Genomic DNA, 27,560 nt, shown 5'->3' with positions numbered 1-27,560 from the left:
AGAAAAAGAGTGGACCTCCGATTTAGATTGTAATGACCTGCCTGGAACATCTGTTCTGTGGGAAGGTCAAATCATTTCATTCTCAGCCCATAAAGAGCAAAAACAAATCTACATTTACAGCATTTACCAGACGCCCTGATCCAGAGTGACTTACAATCAGTAGTTACAGGGACAGTCCCCCCCTGGAGCAGTTTTAGGTTAAGTGTCTTGCTCAGGACACAATGGTAGTAAGTGGGATTTGAACCTGGGTCTTCTGGTTCATAGGCGAGTGTGTTACCCACCAAGCTACTACCACACAAATGTAGTCAGGAATTAGCAGAAACCATCTAATCCTTAGAAGGAAATAATATCTCAGGAAATACTGAATAAAATCCATAAAGCAAATCAATAGAAAATCTAAATGTTTAGCAAAAAGACACAAATTTTGAACACACTTACAATTTCTAGCCAACCAGGTAAAAAAAAATAGTAGTGAACAGTAAAATGTTCCAGGAAAGGAAGGAAAAAACTCATATGAACTCTGCCAACAGTAAAAGAGACAAGGACCCCACATTTCCTACCAGCTGTCGCCCCCTGGTTATCTGTCTGCATAGAAAACTGCAGTCACATTTGGTATATGAAAGAGTCGGCTAGCTGGTCCTCATGGGAGAAGTAGTCGTCTGAGAATCTTATGAAACACACATATGGGCCCACACACACACACACAGAGGTGTGAGCTCAGACACAAATAGCTGCACTTCACAAATAGCAAACTTTTCCACAAATTAGCCATTTTTTTCACGGTCCACATAACTCCACATGTGTTCATTCATAGTTTTGATGCCGTCAGTGAGAATCTACCAACGTAAATGGTCATGAAAATAAAGAAAACACATTGAATGAGAAGGTGTGTTTAACCTTTTGGCCTGTACTGTATATGGATGAGCTTCCTTCTCTGCTTGCAGCAATTTGTAGACAGTCCCGTCGTCAACAACACAGTAGACACAAACTCCAACTGGTTCCAGCTACCATGCAGTATTTGGTATTGGTCTCTCTACTAAAGTTCCACATTGTTATGTTGTTCTGACGACAAAGTGCCAGAAGTGAGTTCTCCACAACAGACAGAAATGAAGGTGAAAGCTTCAGAATAAACTACTGTAAAGTACAGTTTGTTGGATTTAGACAGACTTATTAGCAGAATTGAGTTCAGTTCATTGCCGCCTGCAACCTCACCGCGAGAAGTTACCAAGTACTCATTTCATATTGCCTAGGTATAACTGAAGATGTAGCTGAACTGTCCTAATCCATGAAGGAACTGGATTCAAGACAGCACATTGTTATAGGCGGTAAAGACCTGTACTAACCTGAAATTAGAGCCTGAGCCTGGCTTGTACAGATGTTAGATTCTGCCCAGAAATGACACATTGACCTAATTAACCCCCAATCAGGTTAGTAGCCTAGTGAGTAACACAAGATGTCCGCTGGACGTGCAAATTCTGTCTAAACAGGGTCACTCGTCCAGGACCACATCTGTACGTCTGCACGAAGTGCAAATGAGGTCTATCTGTAACTACTCTTTGACATAAATATGTAGTTCAAGCAGAATGTCTACTTGGCCCATTTTTTATATGTTTCTCTATGTTTTGCCTCTTCCTCCTGTTTCTTTTGTTGGATTTTGATCCTCTAGTTACAACCTGGTTATGAAGCTCCAGTGCTGAAATGTGAATACTTGTCATTTTCCCCCAGACTTAAGAATTTGTGTGTGTTTTGTACTCTTAAAGACATTTTAGTAAATGAAAAGAGAGTTACCGCAGGTTACTGTATTAACAATTTTTATTCATGATTTAACCATAATATCTGCATTTATCATACAGTAAGATCCTCCTTGTGTTCTTGAAGGAAATGAGTAGTGCCCCAATCTTTGAAAGACAGACGTGCGGACTGTCTGCACCTCGGGCAGGCTTGGGGGTGGCATATAGCGCGGTCTGTGTCTGCCATGGTTGTTGTTGACCTGGCTTCTGTATAGTGACCGCTGCGTCTGCTGACTCAGGTGAGGTCCATGCAGGTTCCTTTCATCTTGGTTCCAGCGTCGCTGAGACCTTCTGTTTTGCCTCTTGAACTGCTGGACAGGGTGAAATCCTCTTGAGTCGAGGTTTCTCTTGAAGCTTCTGTTTTGCCTCTTGAACTGCTGGCCAGGGTCAAATCTTCTTGAGTTGTGGTTTCTCTTGAAGCTTTCTGACCCATTTACGGCCCGGATTGATTGCATGACCTCTCTCCGGCGTTATTTGTGGTATGACTGCTGAGCTTTTAAAGTCTTTTGGGCTCATTTGCGAGTCACACTTAAATGTTGTCCCTTCGCTTGGAGCGCAAGTCTGGGACCGGAACCTCTTCCTCTGCCCCTGAGCAGGGGAGGTGGTCTCTTCAGATGGGTCTTGATGGTTTAACCATAATATCTGCATTTTTCATACAGTAAGATCCTCCTTGTGTTCTTGAAGGAAATGAGTAGTGCCCCAATCTTTTAAAGACAGACGTGCGGACTGTCTGCACCTCGGGCAGGCTTGGGGGTGGCATATAGCGCGGTCTGTGTCTGCCATGGTTGTTGTTGACCTGGCTTCTGTATAGTGACCGCTGCGTCTGCTGACTCAGGTGAGGTCCATGCAGGTTCCTTTCATCTTGGTTCCAGCGTCGCTGAGACCTTCTGTTTTGCCTCTTGAACTGCTGGACAGGGTGAAATCCTCTTGAGTCGAGGTTTCTCTTGAAGCTTCTGTTTTGCCTCTTGAACTGCTGGCCAGGGTCAAATCTTCTTGAGTTGTGGTTTCTCTTGAAGCTTCTGACCCATTTACGGCCCGGATTGATTGCATGACCTCTCTCCGGCGTTATTTGTGGTATGACTGCTGAGCTTTTAAAGTCTTTTGGGCTCATTTGCGAGTCACACTTAAATGTTGTCCCTTCGCTTGGAGCGCAAGTCTGGGACCGGAACCTCTTCCTCTGCCCCTGAGCAGGGGAGGTGGTCTCTTCAGATGGGTCTTGATGGTTTAACCATAATATCTGCATTTTTCATACAGTAAGATCCTCCTTGTGTTCTTGAAGGAAATGAGTAGTGCCCCAATCTTTTAAAGACAGACGTGCGGACTGTCTGCACCTCGGGCAGGCTTGGGGGTGGCATATAGCGCGGTCTGTGTCTGCCATGGTTGTTGTTGACCTGGCTTCTGTATAGTGACCGCTGCGTCTGCTGACTCAGGTGAGGTCCATGCAGGTTCCTTTCATCTTGGTTCCAGCGTCGCTGAGACCTTCTGTTTTGCCTCTTGAACTGCTGGACAGGGTGAAATCCTCTTGAGTCGAGGTTTCTCTTGAAGCTTCTGTTTTGCCTCTTGAACTGCTGGCCAGGGTCAAATCTTCTTGAGTTGTGGTTTCTCTTGAAGCTTCTGACCCATTTACGGCCCGGATTGATTGCATGACCTCTCTCCGGCGTTATTTGTGGTATGACTGCTGAGCTTTTAAAGTCTTTTGGGCTCATTTGCGAGTCACACTTAAATGTTGTCCCTTCGCTTGGAGCGCAAGTCTGGGACCGGAACCTCTTCCTCTGCCCCTGAGCAGGGGAGGTGGTCTCTTCAGATGGGTCTTGATGAAAGCTTCTGACCCATTTACGGCCCGGATAGATTGGATGACCTCTCTCCGGAGTTAATTGTGGTATGACTGCTGAGCTTTTGTCTTTTGGGCCCATTTGCAAGTCACACTTAAATCTTTTCCCTCCGCTTGGTGCGTAAGGCTTGGACCAGGACCTCTTCCTCTGCCTCTGAACGGGTGAGGTGGTCTCTTGTCGGGCGCAGGACTGCCGTGGTGTTCCTGCATCACTCCCGCTCTTTGTAACTCTGTAACCCTCCAAACAAAGTTCACAGAGGGACTTGCACAGTTCCAACATCTGCATCTCCATGTTCCTGTACTTTCCAATTATCAGGTGTCTACGCCTCTAGCGCTGGAGCTTAATTTCAGACTGGAATCTGCTTTTCTCTTTCTGGCTTGTCTGACGACCCAGCGCTGCTTCGCTGCTTAAATACTTTCCGAGTGGGGGGCCCAGCATAGTGGGGGCCAATCCTGGTGCAGGTAGTTCTAGCCATTCGTTTCTGATTGGTCCAAAACGACCCCGTCGCGTCACCACGCCCATTTAATCCTGATTGGTCAAAAACGACCCCGCGGCGTGGCCACGCCCATTAAATTCTGATTAGTCAAAAAAAATTAAATTCAAAATAAAAAAAAAAATTAAATTCAAAATAAAAAAAAAATTAAATTCAAAATTTGATTTTGGGACGTGGTTTTGATTACAGACGATTCATAGACATTCATGGGGTTTTCAGGGGGAAAAACGGAAATGATGACAGACGCTAGAGACCTGGCGGAAATGAATAGTGAAGACGGCGAGGAGAATGTAGAAACTCTTCAGGAATACACCTACTGGCGTTTTCACAGTTTAGTCATGAAGAAAAGTCAAAGTGCAGCTTCGGCGGCCAAAACGGCACAATCCCCCGGATCACCATCGCCGACGTCCTGGACTAAATCGGCAGCGATTTCCCAGCCTCGACGCAAGATGGCGCTGGTCGAGATTCCACACCGAGAATTAAATCGCTGCAGTTCAGGCAGCAGCAGGTGGAAAAACTCGCTGCTGAAAACGCGTCTCTACGGAACTCGGTCAAGTCTCCAACTGATCATGTGAATCAAGTGAAAAAAAATTATCAAGTGAAAATCAAGTGAAAAAAGAAACTTTCACCGATCTCCAGGACCGCAGCATCTCGGAATCTGCGGGAGAACATGCCGAATATACTGTAGAAACCTTCATCAAGACCCATCTGAAGCCTCCGGAGGACACCGAGAAAAAGAGTCCATCGGCGCTCCGAGACCGCGTCCCATCGTGGACAAATTCAGCTCTTTTAACCAGAAGGAGCAGGTGAAATCTTCAGAAAAAGAGTGGACCTCCGATTTAGATTGTAATGACCTGCCTGGAACATCTGTTCTGTGGGAAGGTCAAATCATTTCATTCTCAGCCCATAAAGAGCAAAAACAAATCTACATTTACAGCATTTACCAGACGCCCTGATCCAGAGTGACTTACAATCAGTAGTTACAGGGACAGTCCCCCCCTGGAGCAGTTTTAGGTTAAGTGTCTTGCTCAGGACACAATGGTAGTAAGTGGGATTTGAACCTGGGTCTTCTGGTTCATAGGCGAGTGTGTTACCCACCAAGCTACTACCACACAAATGTAGTCAGGAATTAGCAGAAACCATCTAATCCTTAGAAGGAAATAATATCTCAGGAAATACTGAATAAAATCCATAAAGCAAATCAATAGAAAATCTAAATGTTTAGCAAAAAGACACAAATTTTGAACATGCTTACAATTTCTAGCCAACCAGGTAAAAAAAAATAGTAGTGAACAGTAAAATGTTCCAGGAAAGGAAGGAAAAAACTCATATGAACTCTGCCAACAGTAAAAGAGACAAGGACCCCACATTTCCTACCAGCTGTCGCCCCCTGGTTATCTGTCTGCATAGAAAACTGCAGTCACATTTGGTATATGAAAGAGTCGGCTAGCTGGTCCTCATGGGAGAAGTAGTCGTCTGAGAATCTTATGAAACACACATATGGGCCCACACACACACACACACAGAGGTGTGAGCTCAGACACAAATAGCTGCACTTCACAAATAGCAAACTTTTCCACAAATTAGCCATTTTTTTCACGGTCCACATAACTCCACATGTGTTCATTCATAGTTTTGATGCCGTCAGTGAGAATCTACCAACGTAAATGGTCATGAAAATAAAGAAAACACATTGAATGAGAAGGTGTGTTTAACCTTTTGGCCTGTACTGTATATGGATGAGCTTCCTTCTCTGCTTGCAGCAATTTGTAGACAGTCCCGTCGTCAACAACACAGTAGACACAAACTCCAACTGGTTCCAGCTACCATGCAGTATTTGGTATTGGTCTCTCTACTAAAGTTCCACATTGTTATGTTGTTCTGACGACAAAGTGCCAGAAGTGAGTTCTCCACAACTGACAGAAATGAAGGTGAAAGCTTCAGAATAAACTACTGTAAAGTACAGTTTGTTGGATTTAGACAGACTTATTAGCAGAATTGAGTTCAGTTCATTGCCCCCTGCAACCTCACCGCGAGAAGTTACCAAGTACTCATTTCATATTGCCTAGGTATAACTGAAGATGTAGCTGAACTGTCCTAATCCATGAAGGAACGGGATTCAAGACAGCACATTGTTATAGGCGGTAAAGACCTGTACTAACCTGAAATTAGAGCCTGAGCCTGGCTTGTACAGATGTTAGATTCTGCCCAGAAATGACACATTGACCTAATTAACCCCCAATCAGGTTAGTAGCCTAGTGAGTAACACAAGATGTCCGCTGGACGTGCAAATTCTGTCTAAACAGGGTCACTCGTCCAGGACCACATCTGTACGTCTGCACGAAGTGCAAATGAGGTCTATCTGTAACTACTCTTTGACATAAATATGTAGTTCAAGCAGAATGTCTACTTGGCCCATTTTTTATATGTTTCTCTATGTTTTGCCTCTTCCTCCTGTTTCTTTTGTTGGATTTTGATCCTCTAGTTACAACCTGGTTATGAAGCTCCAGTGCTGAAATGTGAATACTTGTCATTTTCCCCCAGACTTAAGAATTTGTGTGTGTTTTGTACTCTTAAAGACATTTTAGTAAATGAAAAGAGAGTTACCGCAGGTTACTGTATTAACAATTTTTATTCATGATTTAACCATAATATCTGCATTTATCATACAGTAAGATCCTCCTTGTGTTCTTGAAGGAAATGAGTAGTGCCCCAATCTTTGAAAGACAGACGTGCGGACTGTCTGCACCTCGGGCAGGCTTGGGGGTGGCATATAGCGCGGTCTGTGTCTGCCATGGTTGTTGTTGACCTGGCTTCTGTATAGTGACCGCTGCGTCTGCTGACTCAGGTGAGGTCCATGCAGGTTCCTTTCATCTTTGTTCCAGCGTCGCTGAGACCTTCTGTTTTGCCTCTTGAACTGCTGGACAGGGTGAAATCCTCTTGAGTCGAGGTTTCTCTTGAAGCTTCTGTTTTGCCTCTTGAACTGCTGGCCAGGGTCAAATCTTCTTGAGTTGTGGTTTCTCTTGAAGCTTCTGACCCATTTACGGCCCGGATTGATTGCATGACCTCTCTCCGGCGTTATTTGTGGTATGACTGCTGAGCTTTTAAAGTCTTTTGGGCTCATTTGCGAGTCACACTTAAATGTTGTCCCTTCGCTTGGAGCGCAAGTCTGGGACCGGAACCTCTTCCTCTGCCCCTGAGCAGGGGAGGTGGTCTCTTCAGATGGGTCTTGATGGTTTAACCATAATATCTGCATTTTTCATACAGTAAGATCCTCCTTGTGTTCTTGAAGGAAATGAGTAGTGCCCCAATCTTTTAAAGACAGACGTGCGGACTGTCTGCACCTCGGGCAGGCTTGGGGGTGGCATATAGCGCGGTCTGTGTCTGCCATGGTTGTTGTTGACCTGGCTTCTGTATAGTGACCGCTGCGTCTGCTGACTCAGGTGAGGTCCATGCAGGTTCCTTTCATCTTTGTTCCAGCGTCGCTGAGACCTTCTGTTTTGCCTCTTGAACTGCTGGACAGGGTGAAATCCTCTTGAGTCGAGGTTTCTCTTGAAGCTTCTGTTTTGCCTCTTGAACTGCTGGCCAGGGTCAAATCTTCTTGAGTTGTGGTTTCTCTTGAAGCTTCTGACCCATTTACGGCCCGGATTGATTGCATGACCTCTCTCCGGCGTTATTTGTGGTATGACTGCTGAGCTTTTAAAGTCTTTTGGGCTCATTTGCGAGTCACACTTAAATGTTGTCCCTTCGCTTGGAGCGCAAGTCTGGGACCGGAACCTCTTCCTCTGCCCCTGAGCAGGGGAGGTGGTCTCTTCAGATGGGTCTTGATGAAAGCTTCTGACCCATTTACGGCCCGGATAGATTGGATGACCTCTCTCCGGAGTTAATTGTGGTATGACTGCTGAGCTTTTGTCTTTTGGGCCCATTTGCAAGTCACACTTAAATCTTTTCCCTCCGCTTGGTGCGTAAGGCTTGGACCAGGACCTCTTCCTCTGCCTCTGAACGGGTGAGGTGGTCTCTTGTCGGGCGCAGGACTGCCGTGGTGTTCCTGCATCACTCCCGCTCTTTGTAACTCTGTAACCCTCCAAACAAAGTTCACAGAGGGACTTGCACAGTTCCAACATCTGCATCTCCATGTTCCTGTACTTTCCAATTATCAGGTGTCTACGCCTCTAGCGCTGGAGCTTAATTTCAGACTGGAATCTGCTTTTCTCTTTCTGGCTTGTCTGACGACCCAGCGCTGCTTCGCTGCTTAAATACTTTCCGAGTGGGGGGCCCAGCATAGTGGGGGCCAATCCTGGTGCAGGTAGTTCTAGCCATTCGTTTCTGATTGGTCCAAAACGACCCCGTCGCGTCACCACGCCCATTTAATCCTGATTGGTCAAAAACGACCCCGCGGCGTGGCCACGCCCATTACATTCTGATTAGTCAAAAAAAATTAAATTAAAAAAAAAAAAAAAATTAAATTCAAAATTTAAAAAAAATTTAAATTCAAAATTTGATTTTGGGACGTGGTTTTGATTACAGACGATTCATAGACATTCATGGGGTTTTCAGGGGGAAAAACGGAAATGATGACAGACGCTAGAGACCTGGCGGAAATGAATAGTGAAGACGGCGAGGAGAATGTAGAAACTCTTCAGGAATACACCTACTGGCGTTTTCACAGTTTAGTCATGAAGAAAAGTCAAAGTGCAGCTTCGGCGGCCAAAACGGCACAATCCCCCGGATCACCATCGCCGACGTCCTGGACTAAATCGGCAGCGATTTCCCAGCCTCGACGCAAGATGGCGCTGGTCGAGATTCCACACCGAGAATTAAATCGCTGCAGTTCAGGCAGCAGCAGGTGGAAAAACTCGCTGCTGAAAACGCGTCTCTACGGAACTCGGTCAAGTCTCCAACTGATCATGTGAATCAAGTGAAAAAAAATTATCAAGTGAAAATCAAGTGAAAAAAGAAACTTTCACCGATCTCCAGGACCGCAGCATCTCGGAATCTGCGGGAGAACATGCCGAATATACTGTAGAAACCTTCATCAAGACCCATCTGAAGCCTCCGGAGGACACCGAGAAAAAGAGTCCATCGGCGCTCCGAGACCGCGTCCCATCGTGGACAAATTCAGCTCTTTTAACCAGAAGGAGCAGGTGAAATCTTCAGAAAAAGAGTGGACCTCCGATTTAGATTGTAATGACCTGCCTGGAACATCTGTTCTGTGGGAAGGTCAAATCATTTCATTCTCAGCCCATAAAGAGCAAAAACAAATCTACATTTACAGCATTTACCAGACGCCCTGATCCAGAGTGACTTACAATCAGTAGTTACAGGGACAGTCCCCCCCTGGAGCAGTTTTAGGTTAAGTGTCTTGCTCAGGACACAATGGTAGTAAGTGGGATTTGAACCTGGGTCTTCTGGTTCATAGGCGAGTGTGTTACCCACCAAGCTACTACCACACAAATGTAGTCAGGAATTAGCAGAAACCATCTAATCCTTAGAAGGAAATAATATCTCAGGAAATACTGAATAAAATCCATAAAGCAAATCAATAGAAAATCTAAATGTTTAGCAAAAAGACACAAATTTTGAACATGCTTACAATTTCTAGCCAACCAGGTAAAAAAAAATAGTAGTGAACAGTAAAATGTTCCAGGAAAGGAAGGAAAAAACTCATATGAACTCTGCCAACAGTAAAAGAGACAAGGACCCCACATTTCCTACCAGCTGTCGCCCCCTGGTTATCTGTCTGCATAGAAAACTGCAGTCACATTTGGTATATGAAAGAGTCGGCTAGCTGGTCCTCATGGGAGAAGTAGTCGTCTGAGAATCTTATGAAACACACATATGGGCCCACACACACACACACACAGAGGTGTGAGCTCAGACACAAATAGCTGCACTTCACAAATAGCAAACTTTTCCACAAATTAGCCATTTTTTTCACGGTCCACATAACTCCACATGTGTTCATTCATAGTTTTGATGCCGTCAGTGAGAATCTACCAACGTAAATGGTCATGAAAATAAAGAAAACACATTGAATGAGAAGGTGTGTTTAACCTTTTGGCCTGTACTGTATATGGATGAGCTTCCTTCTCTGCTTGCAGCAATTTGTAGACAGTCCCGTCGTCAACAACACAGTAGACACAAACTCCAACTGGTTCCAGCTACCATGCAGTATTTGGTATTGGTCTCTCTACTAAAGTTCCACATTGTTATGTTGTTCTGACGACAAAGTGCCAGAAGTGAGTTCTCCACAACATGACAGAAATGAAGGTGAAAGCTTCAGAATAAACTACTGTAAAGTACAGTTTGTTGGATTTAGACAGACTTATTAGCAGAATTGAGTTCAGTTCATTGCCGCCTGCAACCTCACCGCGAGAAGTTACCAAGTACTCATTTCATATTGCCTAGGTATAACTGAAGATGTAGCTGAACTGTCCTAATCCATGAAGGAACTGGATTCAAGACAGCACATTGTTATAGGCGGTAAAGACCTGTACTAACCTGAAATTAGAGCCTGAGCCTGGCTTGTACAGATGTTAGATTCTGCCCAGAAATGACACATTGACCTAATTAACCCCCAATCAGGTTAGTAGCCTAGTGAGTAACACAAGATGTCCGCTGGACGTGCAAATTCTGTCTAAACAGGGTCACTCGTCCAGGACCACATCTGTACGTCTGCACGAAGTGCAAATGAGGTCTATCTGTAACTACTCTTTGACATAAATATGTAGTTCAAGCAGAATGTCTACTTGGCCCATTTTTTATATGTTTCTCTATGTTTTGCCTCTTCCTCCTGTTTCTTTTGTTGGATTTTGATCCTCTAGTTACAACCTGGTTATGAAGCTCCAGTGCTGAAATGTGAATACTTGTCATTTTCCCCCAGACTTAAGAATTTGTGTGTGTTTTGTACTCTTAAAGACATTTTAGTAAATGAAAAGAGAGTTACCGCAGGTTACTGTATTAACAATTTTTATTCATGATTTAACCATAATATCTGCATTTATCATACAGTAAGATCCTCCTTGTGTTCTTGAAGGAAATGAGTAGTGCCCCAATCTTTGAAAGACAGACGTGCGGACTGTCTGCACCTCGGGCAGGCTTGGGGGTGGCATATAGCGTGGTCTGTGTCTGCCATGGTTGTTGTTGACCTGGCTTCTGTATAGTGACCGCTGCGTCTGCTGACTCAGGTGAGGTCCATGCAGGTTCCTTTCATCTTGGTTCCAGCGTCGCTGAGACCTTCTGTTTTGCCTCTTGAACTGCTGGACAGGGTGAAATCCTCTTGAGTCGAGGTTTCTCTTGAAGCTTCTGTTTTGCCTCTTGAACTGCTGGCCAGGGTCAAATCTTCTTGAGTTGTGGTTTCTCTTGAAGCTTCTGACCCATTTACGGCCCGGATTGATTGCATGACCTCTCTCCGGCGTTATTTGTGGTATGACTGCTGAGCTTTTAAAGTCTTTTGGGCTCATTTGCGAGTCACACTTAAATGTTGTCCCTTCGCTTGGAGCGCAAGTCTGGGACCGGAACCTCTTCCTCTGCCCCTGAGCAGGGGAGGTGGTCTCTTCAGATGGGTCTTGATGAAAGCTTCTGACCCATTTACGGCCCGGATAGATTGGATGACCTCTCTCCGGAGTTAATTGTGGTATGACTGCTGAGCTTTTGTCTTTTGGGCCCATTTGCAAGTCACACTTAAATCTTTTCCCTCCGCTTGGTGCGTAAGGCTTGGACCAGGACCTCTTCCTCTGCCTCTGAACGGGTGAGGTGGTCTCTTGTCGGGCGCAGGACTGCCGTGGTGTTCCTGCATCACTCCCGCTCTTTGTAACTCTGTAACCCTCCAAACAAAGTTCACAGAGGGACTTGCACAGTTCCAACATCTGCATCTCCATGTTCCTGTACTTTCCAATTATCAGGTGTCTACGCCTCTAGCGCTGGAGCTTAATTTCAGACTGGAATCTGCTTTTCTCTTTCTGGCTTGTCTGACGACCCAGCGCTGCTTCGCTGCTTAAATACTTTCCGAGTGGGGGGCCCAGCATAGTGGGGGCCAATCCTGGTGCAGGTAGTTCTAGCCATTCGTTTCTGATTGGTCCAAAACGACCCCGTCGCGTCACCACGCCCATTTAATCCTGATTGGTCAAAAACGACCCCGCGGCGTGGCCACGCCCATTACATTCTGATTAGTCAAAAAAAATTAATTAAAAAAAAAAAAAAAAATTAAATTCAAAATTTAAAAAAAATTTAAATTCAAAATTTGATTTTGGGACGTGGTTTTGATTACAGACGATTCATAGACATTCATGGGGTTTTCAGGGGGAAAAACGGAAATGATGACAGACGCTAGAGACCTGGCGGAAATGAATAGTGAGGACGGCGAGGAGAATGTAGAAACTCTTCAGGAATACACCTACTGGCGTTTTCACAGTTTAGTCATGAAGAAAAGTCAAAGTGCAGCTTCGGCGGCCAAAACGGCACAATCCCCCGGATCACCATCGCCGACGTCCTGGACTAAATCGGCAGCGATTTCCCAGCCTCGACGCAAGATGGCGCTGGTCGAGATTCCACACCGAGAATTAAATCGCTGCAGTTCAGGCAGCAGCAGGTGGAAAAACTCGCTGCTGAAAACGCGTCTCTACGGAACTCGGTCAAGTCTCCAACTGATCATGTGAATCAAGTGAAAAAAAATTTATCAAGTGAAAATCAAGTGAAAAAAGAAACTTTCACCGATCTCCAGGACCGCAGCATCTCGGAATCTGCGGGAGAACATGCCAAATATACTGTAGAAACCTTCATCAAGACCCATCTGAAGCCTCCGGAGGACACCGAGAAAAAGAGTCCATCGGCGCTCCGAGACCGCGTCCCATCGTGGACAAATTCAGCTCTTTTAACCAGAAGGAGCAGGTGAAATCTTCAGAAAAAGAGTGGACCTCCGATTTAGATTGTAATGACCTGCCTGGAACATCTGTTCTGTGGGAAGGTCAAATCATTTCATTCTCAGCCCATAAAGAGCAAAAACAAATCTACATTTACAGCATTTACCAGACGCCCTGATCCAGAGTGACTTACAATCAGTAGTTACAGGGACAGTCCCCCCCTGGAGCAGTTTTAGGTTAAGTGTCTTGCTCAGGACACAATGGTAGTAAGTGGGATTTGAACCTGGGTCTTCTGGTTCATAGGCGAGTGTGTTACCCACCAAGCTACTACCACACAAATGTAGTCAGGAATTAGCAGAAACCATCTAATCCTTAGAAGGAAATAATATCTCAGGAAATACTGAATAAAATCCATAAAGCAAATCAATAGAAAATCTAAATGTTTAGCAAAAAGACACAAATTTTGAACACACTTACAATTTCTAGCCAACCAGGTAAAAAAAAATAGTAGTGAACAGTAAAATGTTCCAGGAAAGGAAGGAAAAAACTCATATGAACTCTGCCAACAGTAAAAGAGACAAGGACCCCACATTTCCTACCAGCTGTCGCCCCCTGGTTATCTGTCTGCATAGAAAACTGCAGTCACATTTGGTATATGAAAGAGTCGGCTAGCTGGTCCTCATGGGAGAAGTAGTCGTCTGAGAATCTTATGAAACACACATATGGGCCCACACACACACACACACAGAGGTGTGAGCTCAGACACAAATAGCTGCACTTCACAAATAGCAAACTTTTCCACAAATTAGCCATTTTTTTCACGGTCCACATAACTCCACATGTGTTCATTCATAGTTTTGATGCCGTCAGTGAGAATCTACCAACGTAAATGGTCATGAAAATAAAGAAAACACATTGAATGAGAAGGTGTGTTTAACCTTTTGGCCTGTACTGTATATGGATGAGCTTCCTTCTCTGCTTGCAGCAATTTGTAGACAGTCCCGTCGTCAACAACACAGTAGACACAAACTCCAACTGGTTCCAGCTACCATGCAGTATTTGGTATTGGTCTCTCTACTAAAGTTCCACATTGTTATGTTGTTCTGACGACAAAGTGCCAGAAGTGAGTTCTCCACAACAGACAGAAATGAATGTGAAAGCTTCAGAATAAACTACTGTAAAGTACAGTTTGTTGGATTTAGACAGACTTATTAGCAGAATTGAGTTCAGTTCATTGCCGCCTGCAACCTCACCGCGAGAAGTTACCAAGTACTCATTTCATATTGCCTAGGTATAACTGAAGATGTAGCTGAACTGTCCTAATCCATGAAGGAACTGGATTCAAGACAGCACATTGTTATAGGCGGTAAAGACCTGTACTAACCTGAAATTAGAGCCTGAGCCTGGCTTGTACAGATGTTAGATTCTGCCCAGAAATGACACATTGACCTAATTAACCCCCAATCAGGTTAGTAGCCTAGTGAGTAACACAAGATGTCCGCTGGACGTGCAAATTCTGTCTAAACAGGGTCACTCGTCCAGGACCACATCTGTACGTCTGCACGAAGTGCAAATGAGGTCTATCTGTAACTACTCTTTGACATAAATATGTAGTTCAAGCAGAATGTCTACTTGGCCCATTTTTTATATGTTTCTCTATGTTTTGCCTCTTCCTCCTGTTTCTTTTGTTGGATTTTGATCCTCTAGTTACAACCTGGTTATGAAGCTCCAGTGCTGAAATGTGAATACTTGTCATTTTCCCCCAGACTTAAGAATTTGTGTGTGTTTTGTACTCTTAAAGACATTTTAGTAAATGAAAAGAGAGTTACCGCAGGTTACTGTATTAACAATTTTTATTCATGATTTAACCATAATATCTGCATTTATCATACAGTAAGATCCTCCTTGTGTTCTTGAAGGAAATGAGTAGTGCCCCAATCTTTGAAAGACAGACGTGCGGACTGTCTGCACCTCGGGCAGGCTTGGGGGTGGCATATAGCGTGGTCTGTGTCTGCCATGGTTGTTGTTGACCTGGCTTCTGTATAGTGACCGCTGCGTCTGCTGACTCAGGTGAGGTCCATGCAGGTTCCTTTCATCTTGGTTCCAGCGTCGCTGAGACCTTCTGTTTTGCCTCTTGAACTGCTGGACAGGGTGAAATCCTCTTGAGTCGAGGTTTCTCTTGAAGCTTCTGTTTTGCCTCTTGAACTGCTGGCCAGGGTCAAATCTTCTTGAGTTGTGGTTTCTCTTGAAGCTTCTGACCCATTTACGGCCCGGATTGATTGCATGACCTCTCTCCGGCGTTATTTGTGGTATGACTGCTGAGCTTTTAAAGTCTTTTGGGCTCATTTGCGAGTCACACTTAAATGTTGTCCCTTCGCTTGGAGCGCAAGTCTGGGACCGGAACCTCTTCCTCTGCCCCTGAGCAGGGGAGGTGGTCTCTTCAGATGGGTCTTGATGAAAGCTTCTGACCCATTTACGGCCCGGATAGATTGGATGACCTCTCTCCGGAGTTAATTGTGGTATGACTGCTGAGCTTTTGTCTTTTGGGCCCATTTGCAAGTCACACTTAAATCTTTTCCCTCCGCTTGGTGCGTAAGGCTTGGACCAGGACCTCTTCCTCTGCCTCTGAACGGGTGAGGTGGTCTCTTGTCGGGCGCAGGACTGCCGTGGTGTTCCTGCATCACTCCCGCTCTTTGTAACTCTGTAACCCTCCAAACAAAGTTCACAGAGGGACTTGCACAGTTCCAACATCTGCATCTCCATGTTCCTGTACTTTCCAATTATCAGGTGTCTACGCCTCTAGCGCTGGAGCTTAATTTCAGACTGGAATCTGCTTTTCTCTTTCTGGCTTGTCTGACGACCCAGCGCTGCTTCGCTGCTTAAATACTTTCCGAGTGGGGGGCCCAGCATAGTGGGGGCCAATCCTGGTGCAGGTAGTTCTAGCCATTCGTTTCTGATTGGTCCAAAACGACCCCGTCGCGTCACCACGCCCATTTAATCCTGATTGGTCAAAAACGACCCCGCGGCGTGGCCACGCCCATTAAATTCTGATTAGTCAAAAAAAATTTAATTCAAAATAAAAAAAAAATTAAATTCAAAATAAAAAAAAAATTAAATTCAAAATTTGATTTTGGGACGTGGTTTTGATTACAGACGATTCATAGACATTCATGGGGTTTTCAGGGGGAAAAACGGAAATGATGACAGACGCTAGAGACCTGGCGGAAATGAATAGTGAAGACGGCGAGGAGAATGTAGAAACTCTTCAGGAATACACCTACTGGCGTTTTCACAGTTTAGTCATGAAGAAAAGTCAAAGTGCAGCTTCGGCGGCCAAAACGGCACAATCCCCCGGATCACCATCGCCGACGTCCTGGACTAAATCGGCAGCGATTTCCCAGCCTCGACGCAAGATGGCGCTGGTCGAGATTCCACACCGAGAATTAAATCGCTGCAGTTCAGGCAGCAGCAGGTGGAAAAACTCGCTGCTGAAAACGCGTCTCTACGGAACTCGGTCAAGTCTCCAACTGATCATGTGAATCAAGTGAAAAAAAAATTATCAAGTGAAAATCAAGTGAAAAAAGAAACTTTCACCGATCTCCAGGACCGCAGCATCTCGGAATCTGCGGGAGAACATGCCGAATATACTGTAGAAACCTTCATCAAGACCCATCTGAAGCCTCCGGAGGACACCGAGAAAAAGAGTCCATCGGCGCTCCGAGACCGCGTCCCATCGTGGACAAATTCAGCTCTTTTAACCAGAAGGAGCAGGTGAAATCTTCAGAAAAAGAGTGGACCTCCGATTTAGATTGTAATGACCTGCCTGGAACATCTGTTCTGTGGGAAGGTCAAATCATTTCATTCTCAGCCCATAAAGAGCAAAAACAAATCTACATTTACAGCATTTACCAGACGCCCTGATCCAGAGTGACTTACAATCAGTAGTTACAGGGACAGTCCCCCCCTGGAGCAGTTTTAGGTTAAGTGTCTTGCTCAGGACACAATGGTAGTAAGTGGGATTTGAACCTGGGTCTTCTGGTTCATAGGCGAGTGTGTTACCCACCAAGCTACTACCACACAAATGTAGTCAGGAATTAGCAGAAACCATCTAATCCTTAGAAGGAAATAATATCTCAGGAAATACTGAATAAAATCCATAAAGCAAATCAATAGAAAATCTAAATGTTTAGCAAAAAGACACAAATTTTGAACATGCTTACAATTTCTAGCCAACCAGGTAAAAAAAATAATAGTGAACAGTAAAATGTTCCAGGAAAGGAAGGAAAAAAGTCATATGAACTCTGCCAACAGTAAAAGAGACAAGGACCCCACATTTCCTACCAGCTGTCGCCCCCTGGTTATCTGTCTGCATAGAAAACTGCAGTCACATTTGGTATATGAAAGAGTCGGCTAGCTGGTCCTCATGGGAGAAGTAGTCGTCTGAGAATCTTATGAAACACACATATGGGCCCACACACACACACACACAGAGGTGTGAGCTCAGACACAAATAGCTGCACTTCACAAATAGCAAACTTTTCCACAAATTAGCCATTTTTTTCACGGTCTCCATGGAAACAGTCAGCTAAATTCACACATAGGGCAACAGGGTTCATGTTTATGAATCAGTGCTGTTTCTGAGGGATAAAGTACAGGAGAAATAAGGAGGGAGGAGGGAAAGGGGAGAGAGAAACATCTCATCGGTTCCAGATCTCCAGATGTTGACTTACAGTACAGGCCAAAAGGTTAAACACACCTTCTCATTCAATGTGTTTTCTTAATTTTCATGACCATTTACGTTGGTAGATTCTCACTGAAGGCATCAAAACTATGAATGAACACATGGAGTTATGTACTTAACAAAAAAAGGTGAAATAAGTGAAAACGTGTTTTATATTCTAGTTTCTTCAAAATATAGTCACCTTTGCTCTGATTACTGCTTTGCACACTCTTGGCATTCTCTCGATGAGCTTCAAGAGGTCGTCACCTGAAATGCTTTTCCAACAGTCTTGAAGGAGTTCCCAGAGGTGTTTAGCACTTGTTGGCCCCTTTGTCTTCACTCTGCGGTCCAGCTCACCCCAAACCATCTGGACTGGTTTCAGGTCCGGTGACTGTGGAGGCCAGGTCTCCACTTTTTGTTAAGTACTTAACTCCACATGTGTTCATTCATAGTTTTGATGCCGTCAGTGAGAATCTACCAACGTAAATGGTCATGAAAATAAAGAAAACACATTGAATGAGAAGGTGTGTTTAACCTTTTGGCCTGTACTGTATATGGATGAGCTTCCTTCTCTGCTTGCAGCAATTTGTAGACAGTCCCGTCGTCAACAACACAGTAGACACAAACTCCAACTGGTTCCAGCTACCATGCAGTATTTGGTATTGGTCTCTCTACTAAAGTTCCACATTGTTATGTTGTTCTGACGACAAAGTGCCAGAAGTGAGTTCTCCACAACTGACAGAAATGAAGGTGAAAGCTTCAGAATAAACTACTGTAAAGTACAGTTTGTTGGATTTAGACAGACTTATTAGCAGAATTGAGTTCAGTTCATTGCCGCCTGCAACCTCACCGCGAGAAGTTACCAAGTACTCATTTCATATTGCCTAGGTATAACTGAAGATGTAGCTGAACTGTCCTAATCCATGAAGGAACGGGATTCAAGACAGCACATTGTTATAGGCGGTAAAGACCTGTACTAACCTGAAATTAGAGCCTGAGCCTGGCTTGTACACCCAATAGATCTCACAAACCCAAATCCTGAACGGACTCTGTCATATGCGTATAGACACTCAGTGGGTTTACATGATGTTACTTCAGCATGCATCAGCATGCATCTCTTAGTCTGAATAAGTGAGGCATGCGGCACATTGTTCTGGCCTGAAAAGTCACAATATTAACCAGCTTTTTGCCACCTATTATAGTTAAATTGGAAATGCATTTGTCAACAAATCATTTTCACTCTCATGCTTGTATTGAGCAGTCCGATTAATTGCTGTTGTTCAAATAAACCATGTATGGAAAGGCTTGGAAAATGCTGATTAAAAGAGTCTGGTGATTTAGCCACGTGATTTGGCGCTGCAGCCTGTCAGTTCCTGTCAGCATGATTCACCCAGAAGCAATTCATCAGTTCACCTCCAATGTGAAAATCGACCTGAACCACCGCTGAAGATGGAGAGCTGGCCGCATGTTGGGCCGCATACCAGGGACTACCCACGAGGCCATGTCTCACACACAGCCATGGAGAGAGGTGCTGCAGAGGACCTGAAACGTCCCTTTCCATAATGTAAACAGAATCACCCACTCATTCCTTCCAAGATGTCATTTCTGCATTTATCTTACATTTAGGCTGGAGCGCCCTCAATTAGAATGAGGCCAGCAGAAGGCTAAAATTAACCGTGAACAGGGAGGCCAGGAACAAGGACAAACCGCTGCAAAGAATTACGTGGCAAGTAGAACTTTATAAAAGAGGAAGAGCCTGGTTTATCTGCGAGACCCACTTAGCAAAGTAACGCATGAAGAAAAAGAATTGAACCAGTAAACGGCATCACGTCACTGTGTCATTTCCAAACGATACACGACACATACATTTACATTTACAGCGTTTACCAGACGCCCTGATCAAGAGCGACTTACAACCAGTAGTTACAGGGACAGTCCCCCCCTGGAGACACTCAGGGGTAAGTGTCTTGCTCAGGGACACAATGGTAGTAAGTGGGATTTGAACCTGGGTCTTCTGGTTCATTGGCGAGTGTGTTACCCACTAGGCTACTAGCACCCATACAGTACAGAACAGCGATGGCATCTATAGAAATGTACAACACTATGATTTTCCATTTCACAAATGCTGAATGTCCAGAAATGAATACGGCCAGCTAGTAAAAGGCACAGTAACTTAATCAGAATTCCAGAGTCGCAGAGTCATCCATAAACCAGCCCTCGCTGTGTCAGAGTTGCAGAAAGATGCCAGGTTGGATTTTATTCGCCAACTGCTGCGGGACATGACGAGAATGGAACTCTCCACGCGCTCGGTGAGGAACGCACCTTCTGCAGCTGTGGAGAGGAGAGTGCTCACACCCCTCGCGGTAAAATAAACCGTCGCTGTTTTGCATGGGTCGTGGCAGCTACTGCCTTTTCTCCAGACTGTCCAGCGTGTGCTGATGGACCGAGAACAATCGGCATTTGAGAAGTGGCCCTTACCGAAAGTGACGCGAGAAGCTCCGGTCTCTGCCCATCTCCGCTGCTTCTGAGTGGGGTACAGAGGAGAATCAGTACTGGTACCCAAATTCATGTCCCCACGAGCGCTTAAATAATTGATAAGTCGGCCAACGCATGGAGGAGACAGATGTCCGGAATCTCCAGCCGTCCAAACTGCTAACACAGAGTACCAGATGAAGACCCTCTCACCCTCGTCCAAAAAAGAAAACCCGAGTCAATAGATGCTGCCGTGTCTCTCCGGTCCTCGTGGCTCTTCTGGCATTGCGAGCTTACTTTCAGAACCAAAGCCTGGCATGCCGCGTTCTTCCTTCCCCCGGGTGCCATTCAGAGTTCTGTTAACAGAGGGGATGGTGGAGGCTTTCTCACAGCCAGGGGAAGAGAGAGAGAGAGAGAGAGAGAGAGAGGTGGGGAGGGAGAGCGACAGAGAAGAACCACAGAAAGGAGAGAAAGAGAGAGAGGGAGGAGATCTGGAGATGAGTGGTAATGAGGTTGAGCGACATGGGGGACAGATAGCTCATCTCTGAAAGCCACAGTGGGGCCATAGAGAGGCAGGAGACAGGGACATGTGCAGAAGAGAGCATCCTTATTTGCACTTTGAAAGAAACAGGGATGTTTCAAGTTTTTTTTTTAGTTCAGCCAGGTACAGATCATGTGATCATGGATAAAAAGAGGGTGGGTCTGCTCTCCAGGCTCTATTTTTCTCTAGTTCCTGATAATTGCTTTAATAGAAACAGCTATATTCATTTTAAGAAGACCTGATAGATTCACATGCCTGGGATCTGACTGCATCAGAAGCCTCAGAGCGAGTGGATTAAAAGTAGGCTACTGAAAAATAGAGTGCATCCGTGGGGAGAATTCAGCATTTTTTTGTTCTGGGGACAGAAAGACTCAAGTTCTCTTGTGGTCAAGTTTCCAGCCCACAAGAGAAGATATTCTCACACATTGTTCGGAAAATCCCTTACCGGCACAATAGAATGTTATCATGCAAATGTACTCGTGTATTTGAGGGACTATTACATGAATATTCTTCTTATTGGCCAGAACAGCTCACATCATGAAGGAGCCAAGGTATCCATAGTGTCCATAGTATCCAAGGTGTCCATAGCCTTGTACAGAAACTAAAGCAGATCTGAGGGATCTTCAAGGTCAGCAGTTCCTGGACAGCCATTTTACCCTGCAGAGTTTAGTCAAAATACTTCGGTATGGATTTTCCCAAGAAAAATAGCATGGGGACCACACCAGGATGGGGGGAATCTAGACTCAGTATAACAAATGACTATTTTCCATTACTCCAAAGTGCAAATCTGCACTCCCTAGTATTTATTTAGGCTCGTGTGGCTGTGCTGTTTTCATATTTAACTGTCTGTTAGCAAGCTTTACGTGACAGTTTTTGTTATTGTGAAGCACAGCACACGGTGACAAACTAAATGTGCCCTCTGCATTTAACCATCACCCGGGGAGCAGTTTGCGGTTATGGTGCTTTGCTCAAATGCACCTTGGCATTCTGGATTTAAGCCCAAAACCGTTGGGTGACGAGTCCGCTTCCTCACCCACTAGGACACCACTGCCACTTTATTACATAAGACTGCAAGTAGTGATCTTCTTCACATTGATGGTTCACCATTGACCTTCCAGAGATTACCAACATTAGAAGAAGAAACTATTTCTCCAGAACTATGGAATACTTCTGAAATGGTTGTTTTATTTATATTGTAATGTAAATGCGAAGCACAGCACACGGTGACACAACAAGACGTGGTGAGCAGTGGGCAGCCATGAAATGTGACCAAGGAGCAGTGTGTGGGGACGGACCTCAGGCACTTTGGGATTTGAACCTGCAACCTTCCGATTATGAGACCAGTTCCTTACCCGCTAGGCCACCACTGCACATTATTTACAAGACTACTCGCCTTTTCTTCCTGGTTTTAAGATTGCTGTTTTTTTAGAGCCAGAGTTGTACTGAAAGACTTATGAAAGACGTACAATCATATGTGTCATGTCACAGCCTTGTCTGTTCCTCAGCAGGAATGATGACGTCTAGTTAGCCCGATTGTAAAACATTCCCTAGTGTGTCATGTCCAGGTCACACGTCTGTAATGTGTGCTGCATGCACGGCGTTGTCTCTGTATAAAGGCCCCCGCTTGAACGGTGTTTCTGTTAAGTTGGCCTTCGAGCATTCTGATGGGTTCACAGTTCGCAGCAGCCCATCCAACAGCAACAGCAGTCTAATTGACATCCATTGAGTAATTAATCCATAACACATGAGCACATCTCTGAAGAGCCCCACTACAGCCTACTGCGCCCACCACCAATAACCATTCAGCATCAGCAATTATTAGCTACTGGGTAACCGCTTTTCTCCCTGAATCGGGCGCCATCAGTGTTAGGTTATCCATACCATTTCTCACACAACGAAGAAGTCTGCGATCAGGATTCACACGCAGTCGCTTTCCTGGATGTGCAGTCTGCAACCGTTGCGAGATTAAAATCACCACAGAACACAGGAGCAGCCGCTGAAGCATCAAAGCCAAGATGGCCTGATTGTGACAACACTGTTGACAGGTGATATCATAAAAATACTAATGTCTAATTAATTCTGATGCGCCTCTTGTGGAAAAAACTGTGCACTCAAGTGTATTTGAAGATGTAGATAGTAAGAATCTTGACTTCAACAGTGAAACGGTCGGATATTTTGTACCTATAAAGGAAAAGCTGCAGAACAGGAAGCGCAAGCTGATTTGTACCTGATGCTGTCAATCAGCTGCTGATGATCCTCACTGGTCAGAATACTGGGCAGGGTGGTGGCAAGGCTTTCCACATCCCTCTCAGATGCATACTGCTTCAGCACCTCGAACAGCTGCTCCTTGACCTCTGGCTCGTCACCGAGAATTTCCTCCACCTGACCTCAACACGACAGACGTAAATTAAGTTCGACACACACACACACACACACACACACACGTACAGAATCTGCTCGACTGAGCTGAAAACACGATGAGCACCTTCTTGTTAAATTCCTGAGCTTTGTGCTTGCGGTCCTGCCGCACGTTCTCTCCGCTCTCGTGCTGCGTGGTTGAGGTCACCGTCGGGGTCACGGCTGGGGACATGTTCATGGAGGTCTCTTTCAGGCTGGTGCTGGTGGAGCGTCTCTGCCAGCGGTTGATGCTTAGCACACCCAGGCGCAGTGTGCGGCCTTGTGATGCTTTTATCATGGCTGCTGCCGTCTCATGCTGCTTCACGGGGATCCCATTCACCTCCATGACGTAGTCACTAGCCCTCAGTCCGCTGCGCCCTGCTGGGGAGATGGGAAGGCAGTCTTCTACCCGCAAGGGACTGTCCCCCACAATGGTGAATCCAAAGCGTCCATCGGGTCCAGGGCAGATGTCCATCTGTGTGCAAATTTAAATAATGACCATCACATTCCCCCAATCATGGGCACAATGAGAGAACTGTAGAATTCTGAATATGGAGGGTCTGTCAATTCTGATTTGCGGTAATGCTGCGAATCAGCATTATACCGATACAGATCATGGGGGTTGGTTTTCTTAAAAATGTAGACTCCTTGGTATTTGTATCTTTATTATCTTTAGAACATTATGGCATTAGAATCCATTGAGGATTTTAAATTACTCCTGACACCGAGATGGGTTGGTGTGACCAGGATCTTCAGGCCTGACCACGGATCAGCTCTTAGACCTTAACTGGACTAACAGCTTCTGATAATACGTTCCAACGCTGGGGGAACGGGGTGGTGTCTTACATTTTCCTGGTTTTCAATGGATGGATGATTTGGCAGATAGCTGGTGTTAGGGTCCTTGAATGACAAACAGTACTACAGAAGCCATAATGGTCATGGAACAGAGCTAAAGTAGATCAATACAGCACAGAACAGTGAGAAACAATGTCCTGTGTCAGACATTAAACATTGACAGGAACAGAGCTTGACCTGTTCAATGCGGGACACCACACCAATACTGGGGGGCACCGTCTTCAGGGACTGAGCCAGAGCAATCAGCGCCACGGGGCTCAGGTTGGACACATCCTGGCCATCAATCTCCAACACTTGGTCCCCTGGCTGCAGGCCAGCCATGTAGGCGCTGCTGCCCTCCACCACAGACAGGATGTAGCTGGGCCCATCACCGCCCAGGTGGAAGCCAAACTCCTCTGGCCAGCCCTGATTGGATGGTGGTATGATGCTCAGAGCTGTGAATCACACGTAGACACACACACACACACACACACACACACACACACACACACACAGACTACCTTAAGAGACCAGAGCAGGACAGAAAAATCTATTTAAGTAGGACCTTAAAGCCTTAACAGTCAATGTCTAACAAATGGTTTCCCATTAATCTAAAAACATGTAAGAAGAATATTTAGAAATTCATGGTAATATTACAAAATTAAAAACACATATTTACAGATATACAAAAACAGTAAAGGGTAGACAAGGATCGACAGTACATAGAGTCCTGGAAAAAATTCCATGGTAGCCATTCCATGTCCATTATTAGTCGAACTACCTTCTTCAACACGATGAGCTGCTGATTAGATGATCAGCTTAACCAAATCGTGACAAAAATTAATTTTACTGTAGATTACTGAACACATTGTAGTTTACACAAAGCCTAAACCCATCAATAGGGAATAAAATGGAAATGGCGCTGCAGTGTCTTTTTTTTAAAACCCATTCATAAAACCCAAAGCTCCATCACACCGCCTGAACACACATCTACTATTTGCAACAGTTCTGACAGCTCCTGCCCCTCGTTTTCTCCATTTCGCACTGAGCCCACTCTTGGTACGGCGCAGCAACAGTTACAAAATAAACAGGCAAACCAGAAAGCATTTAAACAGACAACCAATGGCACTAAAAAAAAAAAAAACTTTTAACTGTCTGCTAAATGCCATAAATGGAAATGAAAACTGATTGTTGGATCTCCAAGGTCATGCTCCTGCAATTTATCTGGGTTCTGATGGTTCCTCCTCAAAAAGAGTGCACCACCATCACCGCAACATGCCAGCTAGTAGAGAAATCAGCTCAGACGAGGTGAAAGTGACTTACAGAAATCTTTGGATGCACTGCGGGACCCACGGGTGGAGCCGGACCTGGTCTGGCGCAGGGAGAAGCGCCCCTTCTGGCTCCGCAGGAACCTCCGCATGTTGAGACTCAGCGATCGCCTCAGTGTGCCGGTGTCTCGGGCCCGAGGAAGAGGAGACAACCGGTCCGGCTGTCTTCCTCCGTCCTCGTCGGGTCAGGGAAGGAAAAAAAAAAAACAAAAGTTCCTCCACTGCCAGCCAGTCGCAGCAGACTCACCACAGCACCCCGAACCCGGCACCTGGATGGGCCCCGGGTGCACCTGCACAAACGTCAGACCGACGCATCCCCATCGCTTCTCTGCCGGGGACAGGCGATCACAGGGTGGGGGCCGAGCAGGAGGGTGCCATCCGGACATGCATCTCCGCAACGCGCCGATCCGGCCCGGCCCTTGTCACACTCAGCAGCGATGAGGAGGACTAAAACTGGGACACTCAAACTGGGGGCCTTTAACGAGCCTTTCTGCAGGAAAGGTGCTGTGGAGCCCCATTTTTCTATAAATACCTCCCCTCCCTCCCTCTCTCTCTCTCTCTCTCTCTCTCTACCCTCCTCGCTTTCTTCATCTGGATCAGGGTCTCTCTAAGGGGCTGAAGACTGACCCAGAAACAGTCTGACTCGTCACCGGGCTGCCGAGCACTGCACCCATACGTGGCTGCGCAACAGTGGGACAAGGAGACTTATGTTCCTGACAAGGTTGGAGAGACCTGGTGTGATATGTAAAGTGCCACAGAAACACTCCAACTTTACTACAGTACGGTGACTGTGATTTATTCTGCCGCATATCGGGTGTTGCTGTCACCTTTTTTGCTCACGCGTCCCTTCAAAAAGAGCCACTCGACAGAAAGGTGAGACAGGAAAGAAAGAGAGGACGATTTCAGGGACAGGATGTGTCCTGCGGTGGAGGCCTTCACGCCCCAAGGTGCACCGCAAACTGATGCAGTTTTTACTTTTGACCCACACTATACCTGGTATAATTAATTAATTAGTATTTTGAGAAATTAAATTAATTAAGAAAAATACTGGTTGGGAACAGTCACACGGAAGTGTAATACGCACATGCACACACACACTTAGCGGTGGCACACGACTGTACGTTCACTGTATCTTTCAGAATATGCCCGCTTGTAAACGTGGGAAGAAGTGCATGTAGATCATGGCACATAAAAACAGGAGCTCGCAGTAGTAGTTGCCCTAGTTGTCATCCTGTCACCAATAAGACCGACCTTTCTGGTGGCCTCGGGGAGATCTGTGTATCACACTGGTGGATCAACTGGGTCAGCTCGAGAAAGCGTACAGATATCGGCGATGTCAGAGCCGATTCTCTGTGTTCTTTACATGGACAGAGGTGAGTGGAAGCACTGGTCTATGAACCAGAAGACCCAGATTCAAATCCCTCTGACTACCATTGTGTGCCTGAGCAAGACACTTAACCCTAAGTGTCTCCAGGGGGGGACTGTCCCTGTAACTACTGATTGTAAGTCGCTCTGGATATGTGCGTCTGATAAATGCTGTAAATGTAAGATGGAAGGGACACTGGAAGGATCGTGTCAGATCGTGTCACCGAACTGAAAGACAAGTGAAGTGAGTAAGGAACAGTCTTTGCAGTTTCCAGAATGACTGGAACGTCCTAGCCTGTGTGTCGCTTTGTAGCCCTTCTTAAAATTCGGAATGTGGGCAGTGTTACCAGACGGTGTCACCAGAGCGAATATAGGACACAGCAAACCTCCCGGCATCAACAAGATTGATTCTCTGTACACTTCACCTCCGGATCGCTGTGGGGGAACACCAGTGAGAGCTGGACAGCCTGAGCTGCCATATGAAGAGCATACTGGATCTTCACCCTGCGGGCTGCCAACAGTTCCAGAATCCACAGTGAGCACCACAGAAGCAGCCCCAAACCATGCTGTGCACCCCAAAAGCAAACAAACATCTGCAGGGGGGGGGGGCTTTGGTTAATTAATTTTTAGCTTTTGCCACGGCCTAGCGGGTAAGGAAGCGGACGCAAAATCAGAAGGTTGCCGGTTTCAATCTCGAGCTGCCACTGAGCAAAGCACCGTCCCCACACACTGCTCCCTGGGCGCCTGTCCACTGCTCACCAAGGGTGATGGTTAAATACAGAGGACACATTTCGTTGTGTCATCGTGTGCTGTGCTGTGTTTGACATTGGCAATCACTTCACTTTTTCATAAACATGTGCAAGCCAATGCTTGCTATTATAGTATATTTTAACAGACACACTCCACAGAACAAAATGCAAAACTCCC

General features: G+C 45.6%; 3 protein-coding genes across 5 annotated transcripts in view; all 3 read right to left on the bottom strand.

The window, feature by feature from the left end:
* The window catches only part of grid2ipa (glutamate receptor, ionotropic, delta 2 (Grid2) interacting protein, a), a 48,704-nt gene extending 23,273 nt beyond the window's left edge, over positions 1 to 25,431 (bottom strand). The window contains exons 1-4 of one of the 3 annotated variants that reach the window (XM_028985857.1): positions 25,264 to 25,431; positions 24,139 to 24,395; positions 23,195 to 23,581; positions 22,937 to 23,091 (exon numbers count right to left, since the gene is read on the bottom strand). In XM_028985857.1, the coding sequence (XP_028841690.1) occupies positions 22,937 to 23,091; positions 23,195 to 23,581; positions 24,139 to 24,395; positions 25,264 to 25,360 (896 nt within the window). In that variant the 5' untranslated portion in view covers positions 25,361 to 25,431. Of the gene's footprint in view, positions 1 to 20,174; positions 20,498 to 22,936; positions 23,092 to 23,194; positions 23,582 to 24,138; positions 24,396 to 25,263 lie in introns of those variants that run through there. The other 2 variants (XM_028985859.1, XM_028985858.1) reach the window with 2 other exon arrangements.
* LOC114793729 (uncharacterized) lies at positions 2,225 to 4,215 on the bottom strand. The gene is made up of 2 exons (XM_028985861.1): positions 3,561 to 4,215; positions 2,225 to 2,965 (listed from the first exon to the last, which is right to left on the bottom strand). Exons 1-2 carry the CDS (start codon positions 3,911 to 3,913, stop codon positions 2,401 to 2,403), a joined length of 918 nt encoding a protein of 305 aa, XP_028841694.1. The 5' UTR covers positions 3,914 to 4,215; the 3' UTR covers positions 2,225 to 2,400.
* Positions 6,136 to 16,000, bottom strand: LOC114793730 (uncharacterized). Its single transcript, XM_028985862.1, has 2 exons — positions 15,387 to 16,000; positions 6,136 to 7,303 (listed from the first exon to the last, which is right to left on the bottom strand). Exons 1-2 carry the CDS (start codon positions 15,737 to 15,739, stop codon positions 6,751 to 6,753), a joined length of 906 nt encoding a protein of 301 aa, XP_028841695.1. The 5' UTR covers positions 15,740 to 16,000; the 3' UTR covers positions 6,136 to 6,750.
* Positions 25,432 to 27,560: the final 2,129 nt, after the last annotated feature.

This window comes from Denticeps clupeoides, chromosome 7 (genome assembly GCF_900700375.1).
Source record: "Denticeps clupeoides chromosome 7, fDenClu1.1, whole genome shotgun sequence".
NCBI classification, from domain to species: domain Eukaryota; kingdom Metazoa; phylum Chordata; class Actinopteri; order Clupeiformes; family Denticipitidae; genus Denticeps; species Denticeps clupeoides.
This window is presented reverse-complemented; position numbering and strand designations above follow the sequence as displayed.

Bases quoted from the DNA above. Each gene is read 5' to 3' on its own strand.
- LOC114793729 (XM_028985861.1), bottom strand. From the start codon at position 3,913: ATGGAGATGCAGATGTTGGAACTGTGCAAGTCCCTCTGTGAACTTTGT. The intron at 2,966-3,560 runs GAAGAGGTTCCG...TCAGGGGCAGAG, and splicing joins TCCCCTGCTCAGGGGCAGAG to GAAGAGGTTCCGGTCCCAGA.
- LOC114793730 (XM_028985862.1), bottom strand. From the start codon at position 15,739: ATGGAGATGCAGATGTTGGAACTGTGCAAGTCCCTCTGTGAACTTTGT. The intron at 7,304-15,386 runs GAAGAGGTTCCG...TCAGGGGCAGAG, and splicing joins TCCCCTGCTCAGGGGCAGAG to GAAGAGGTTCCGGTCCCAGA.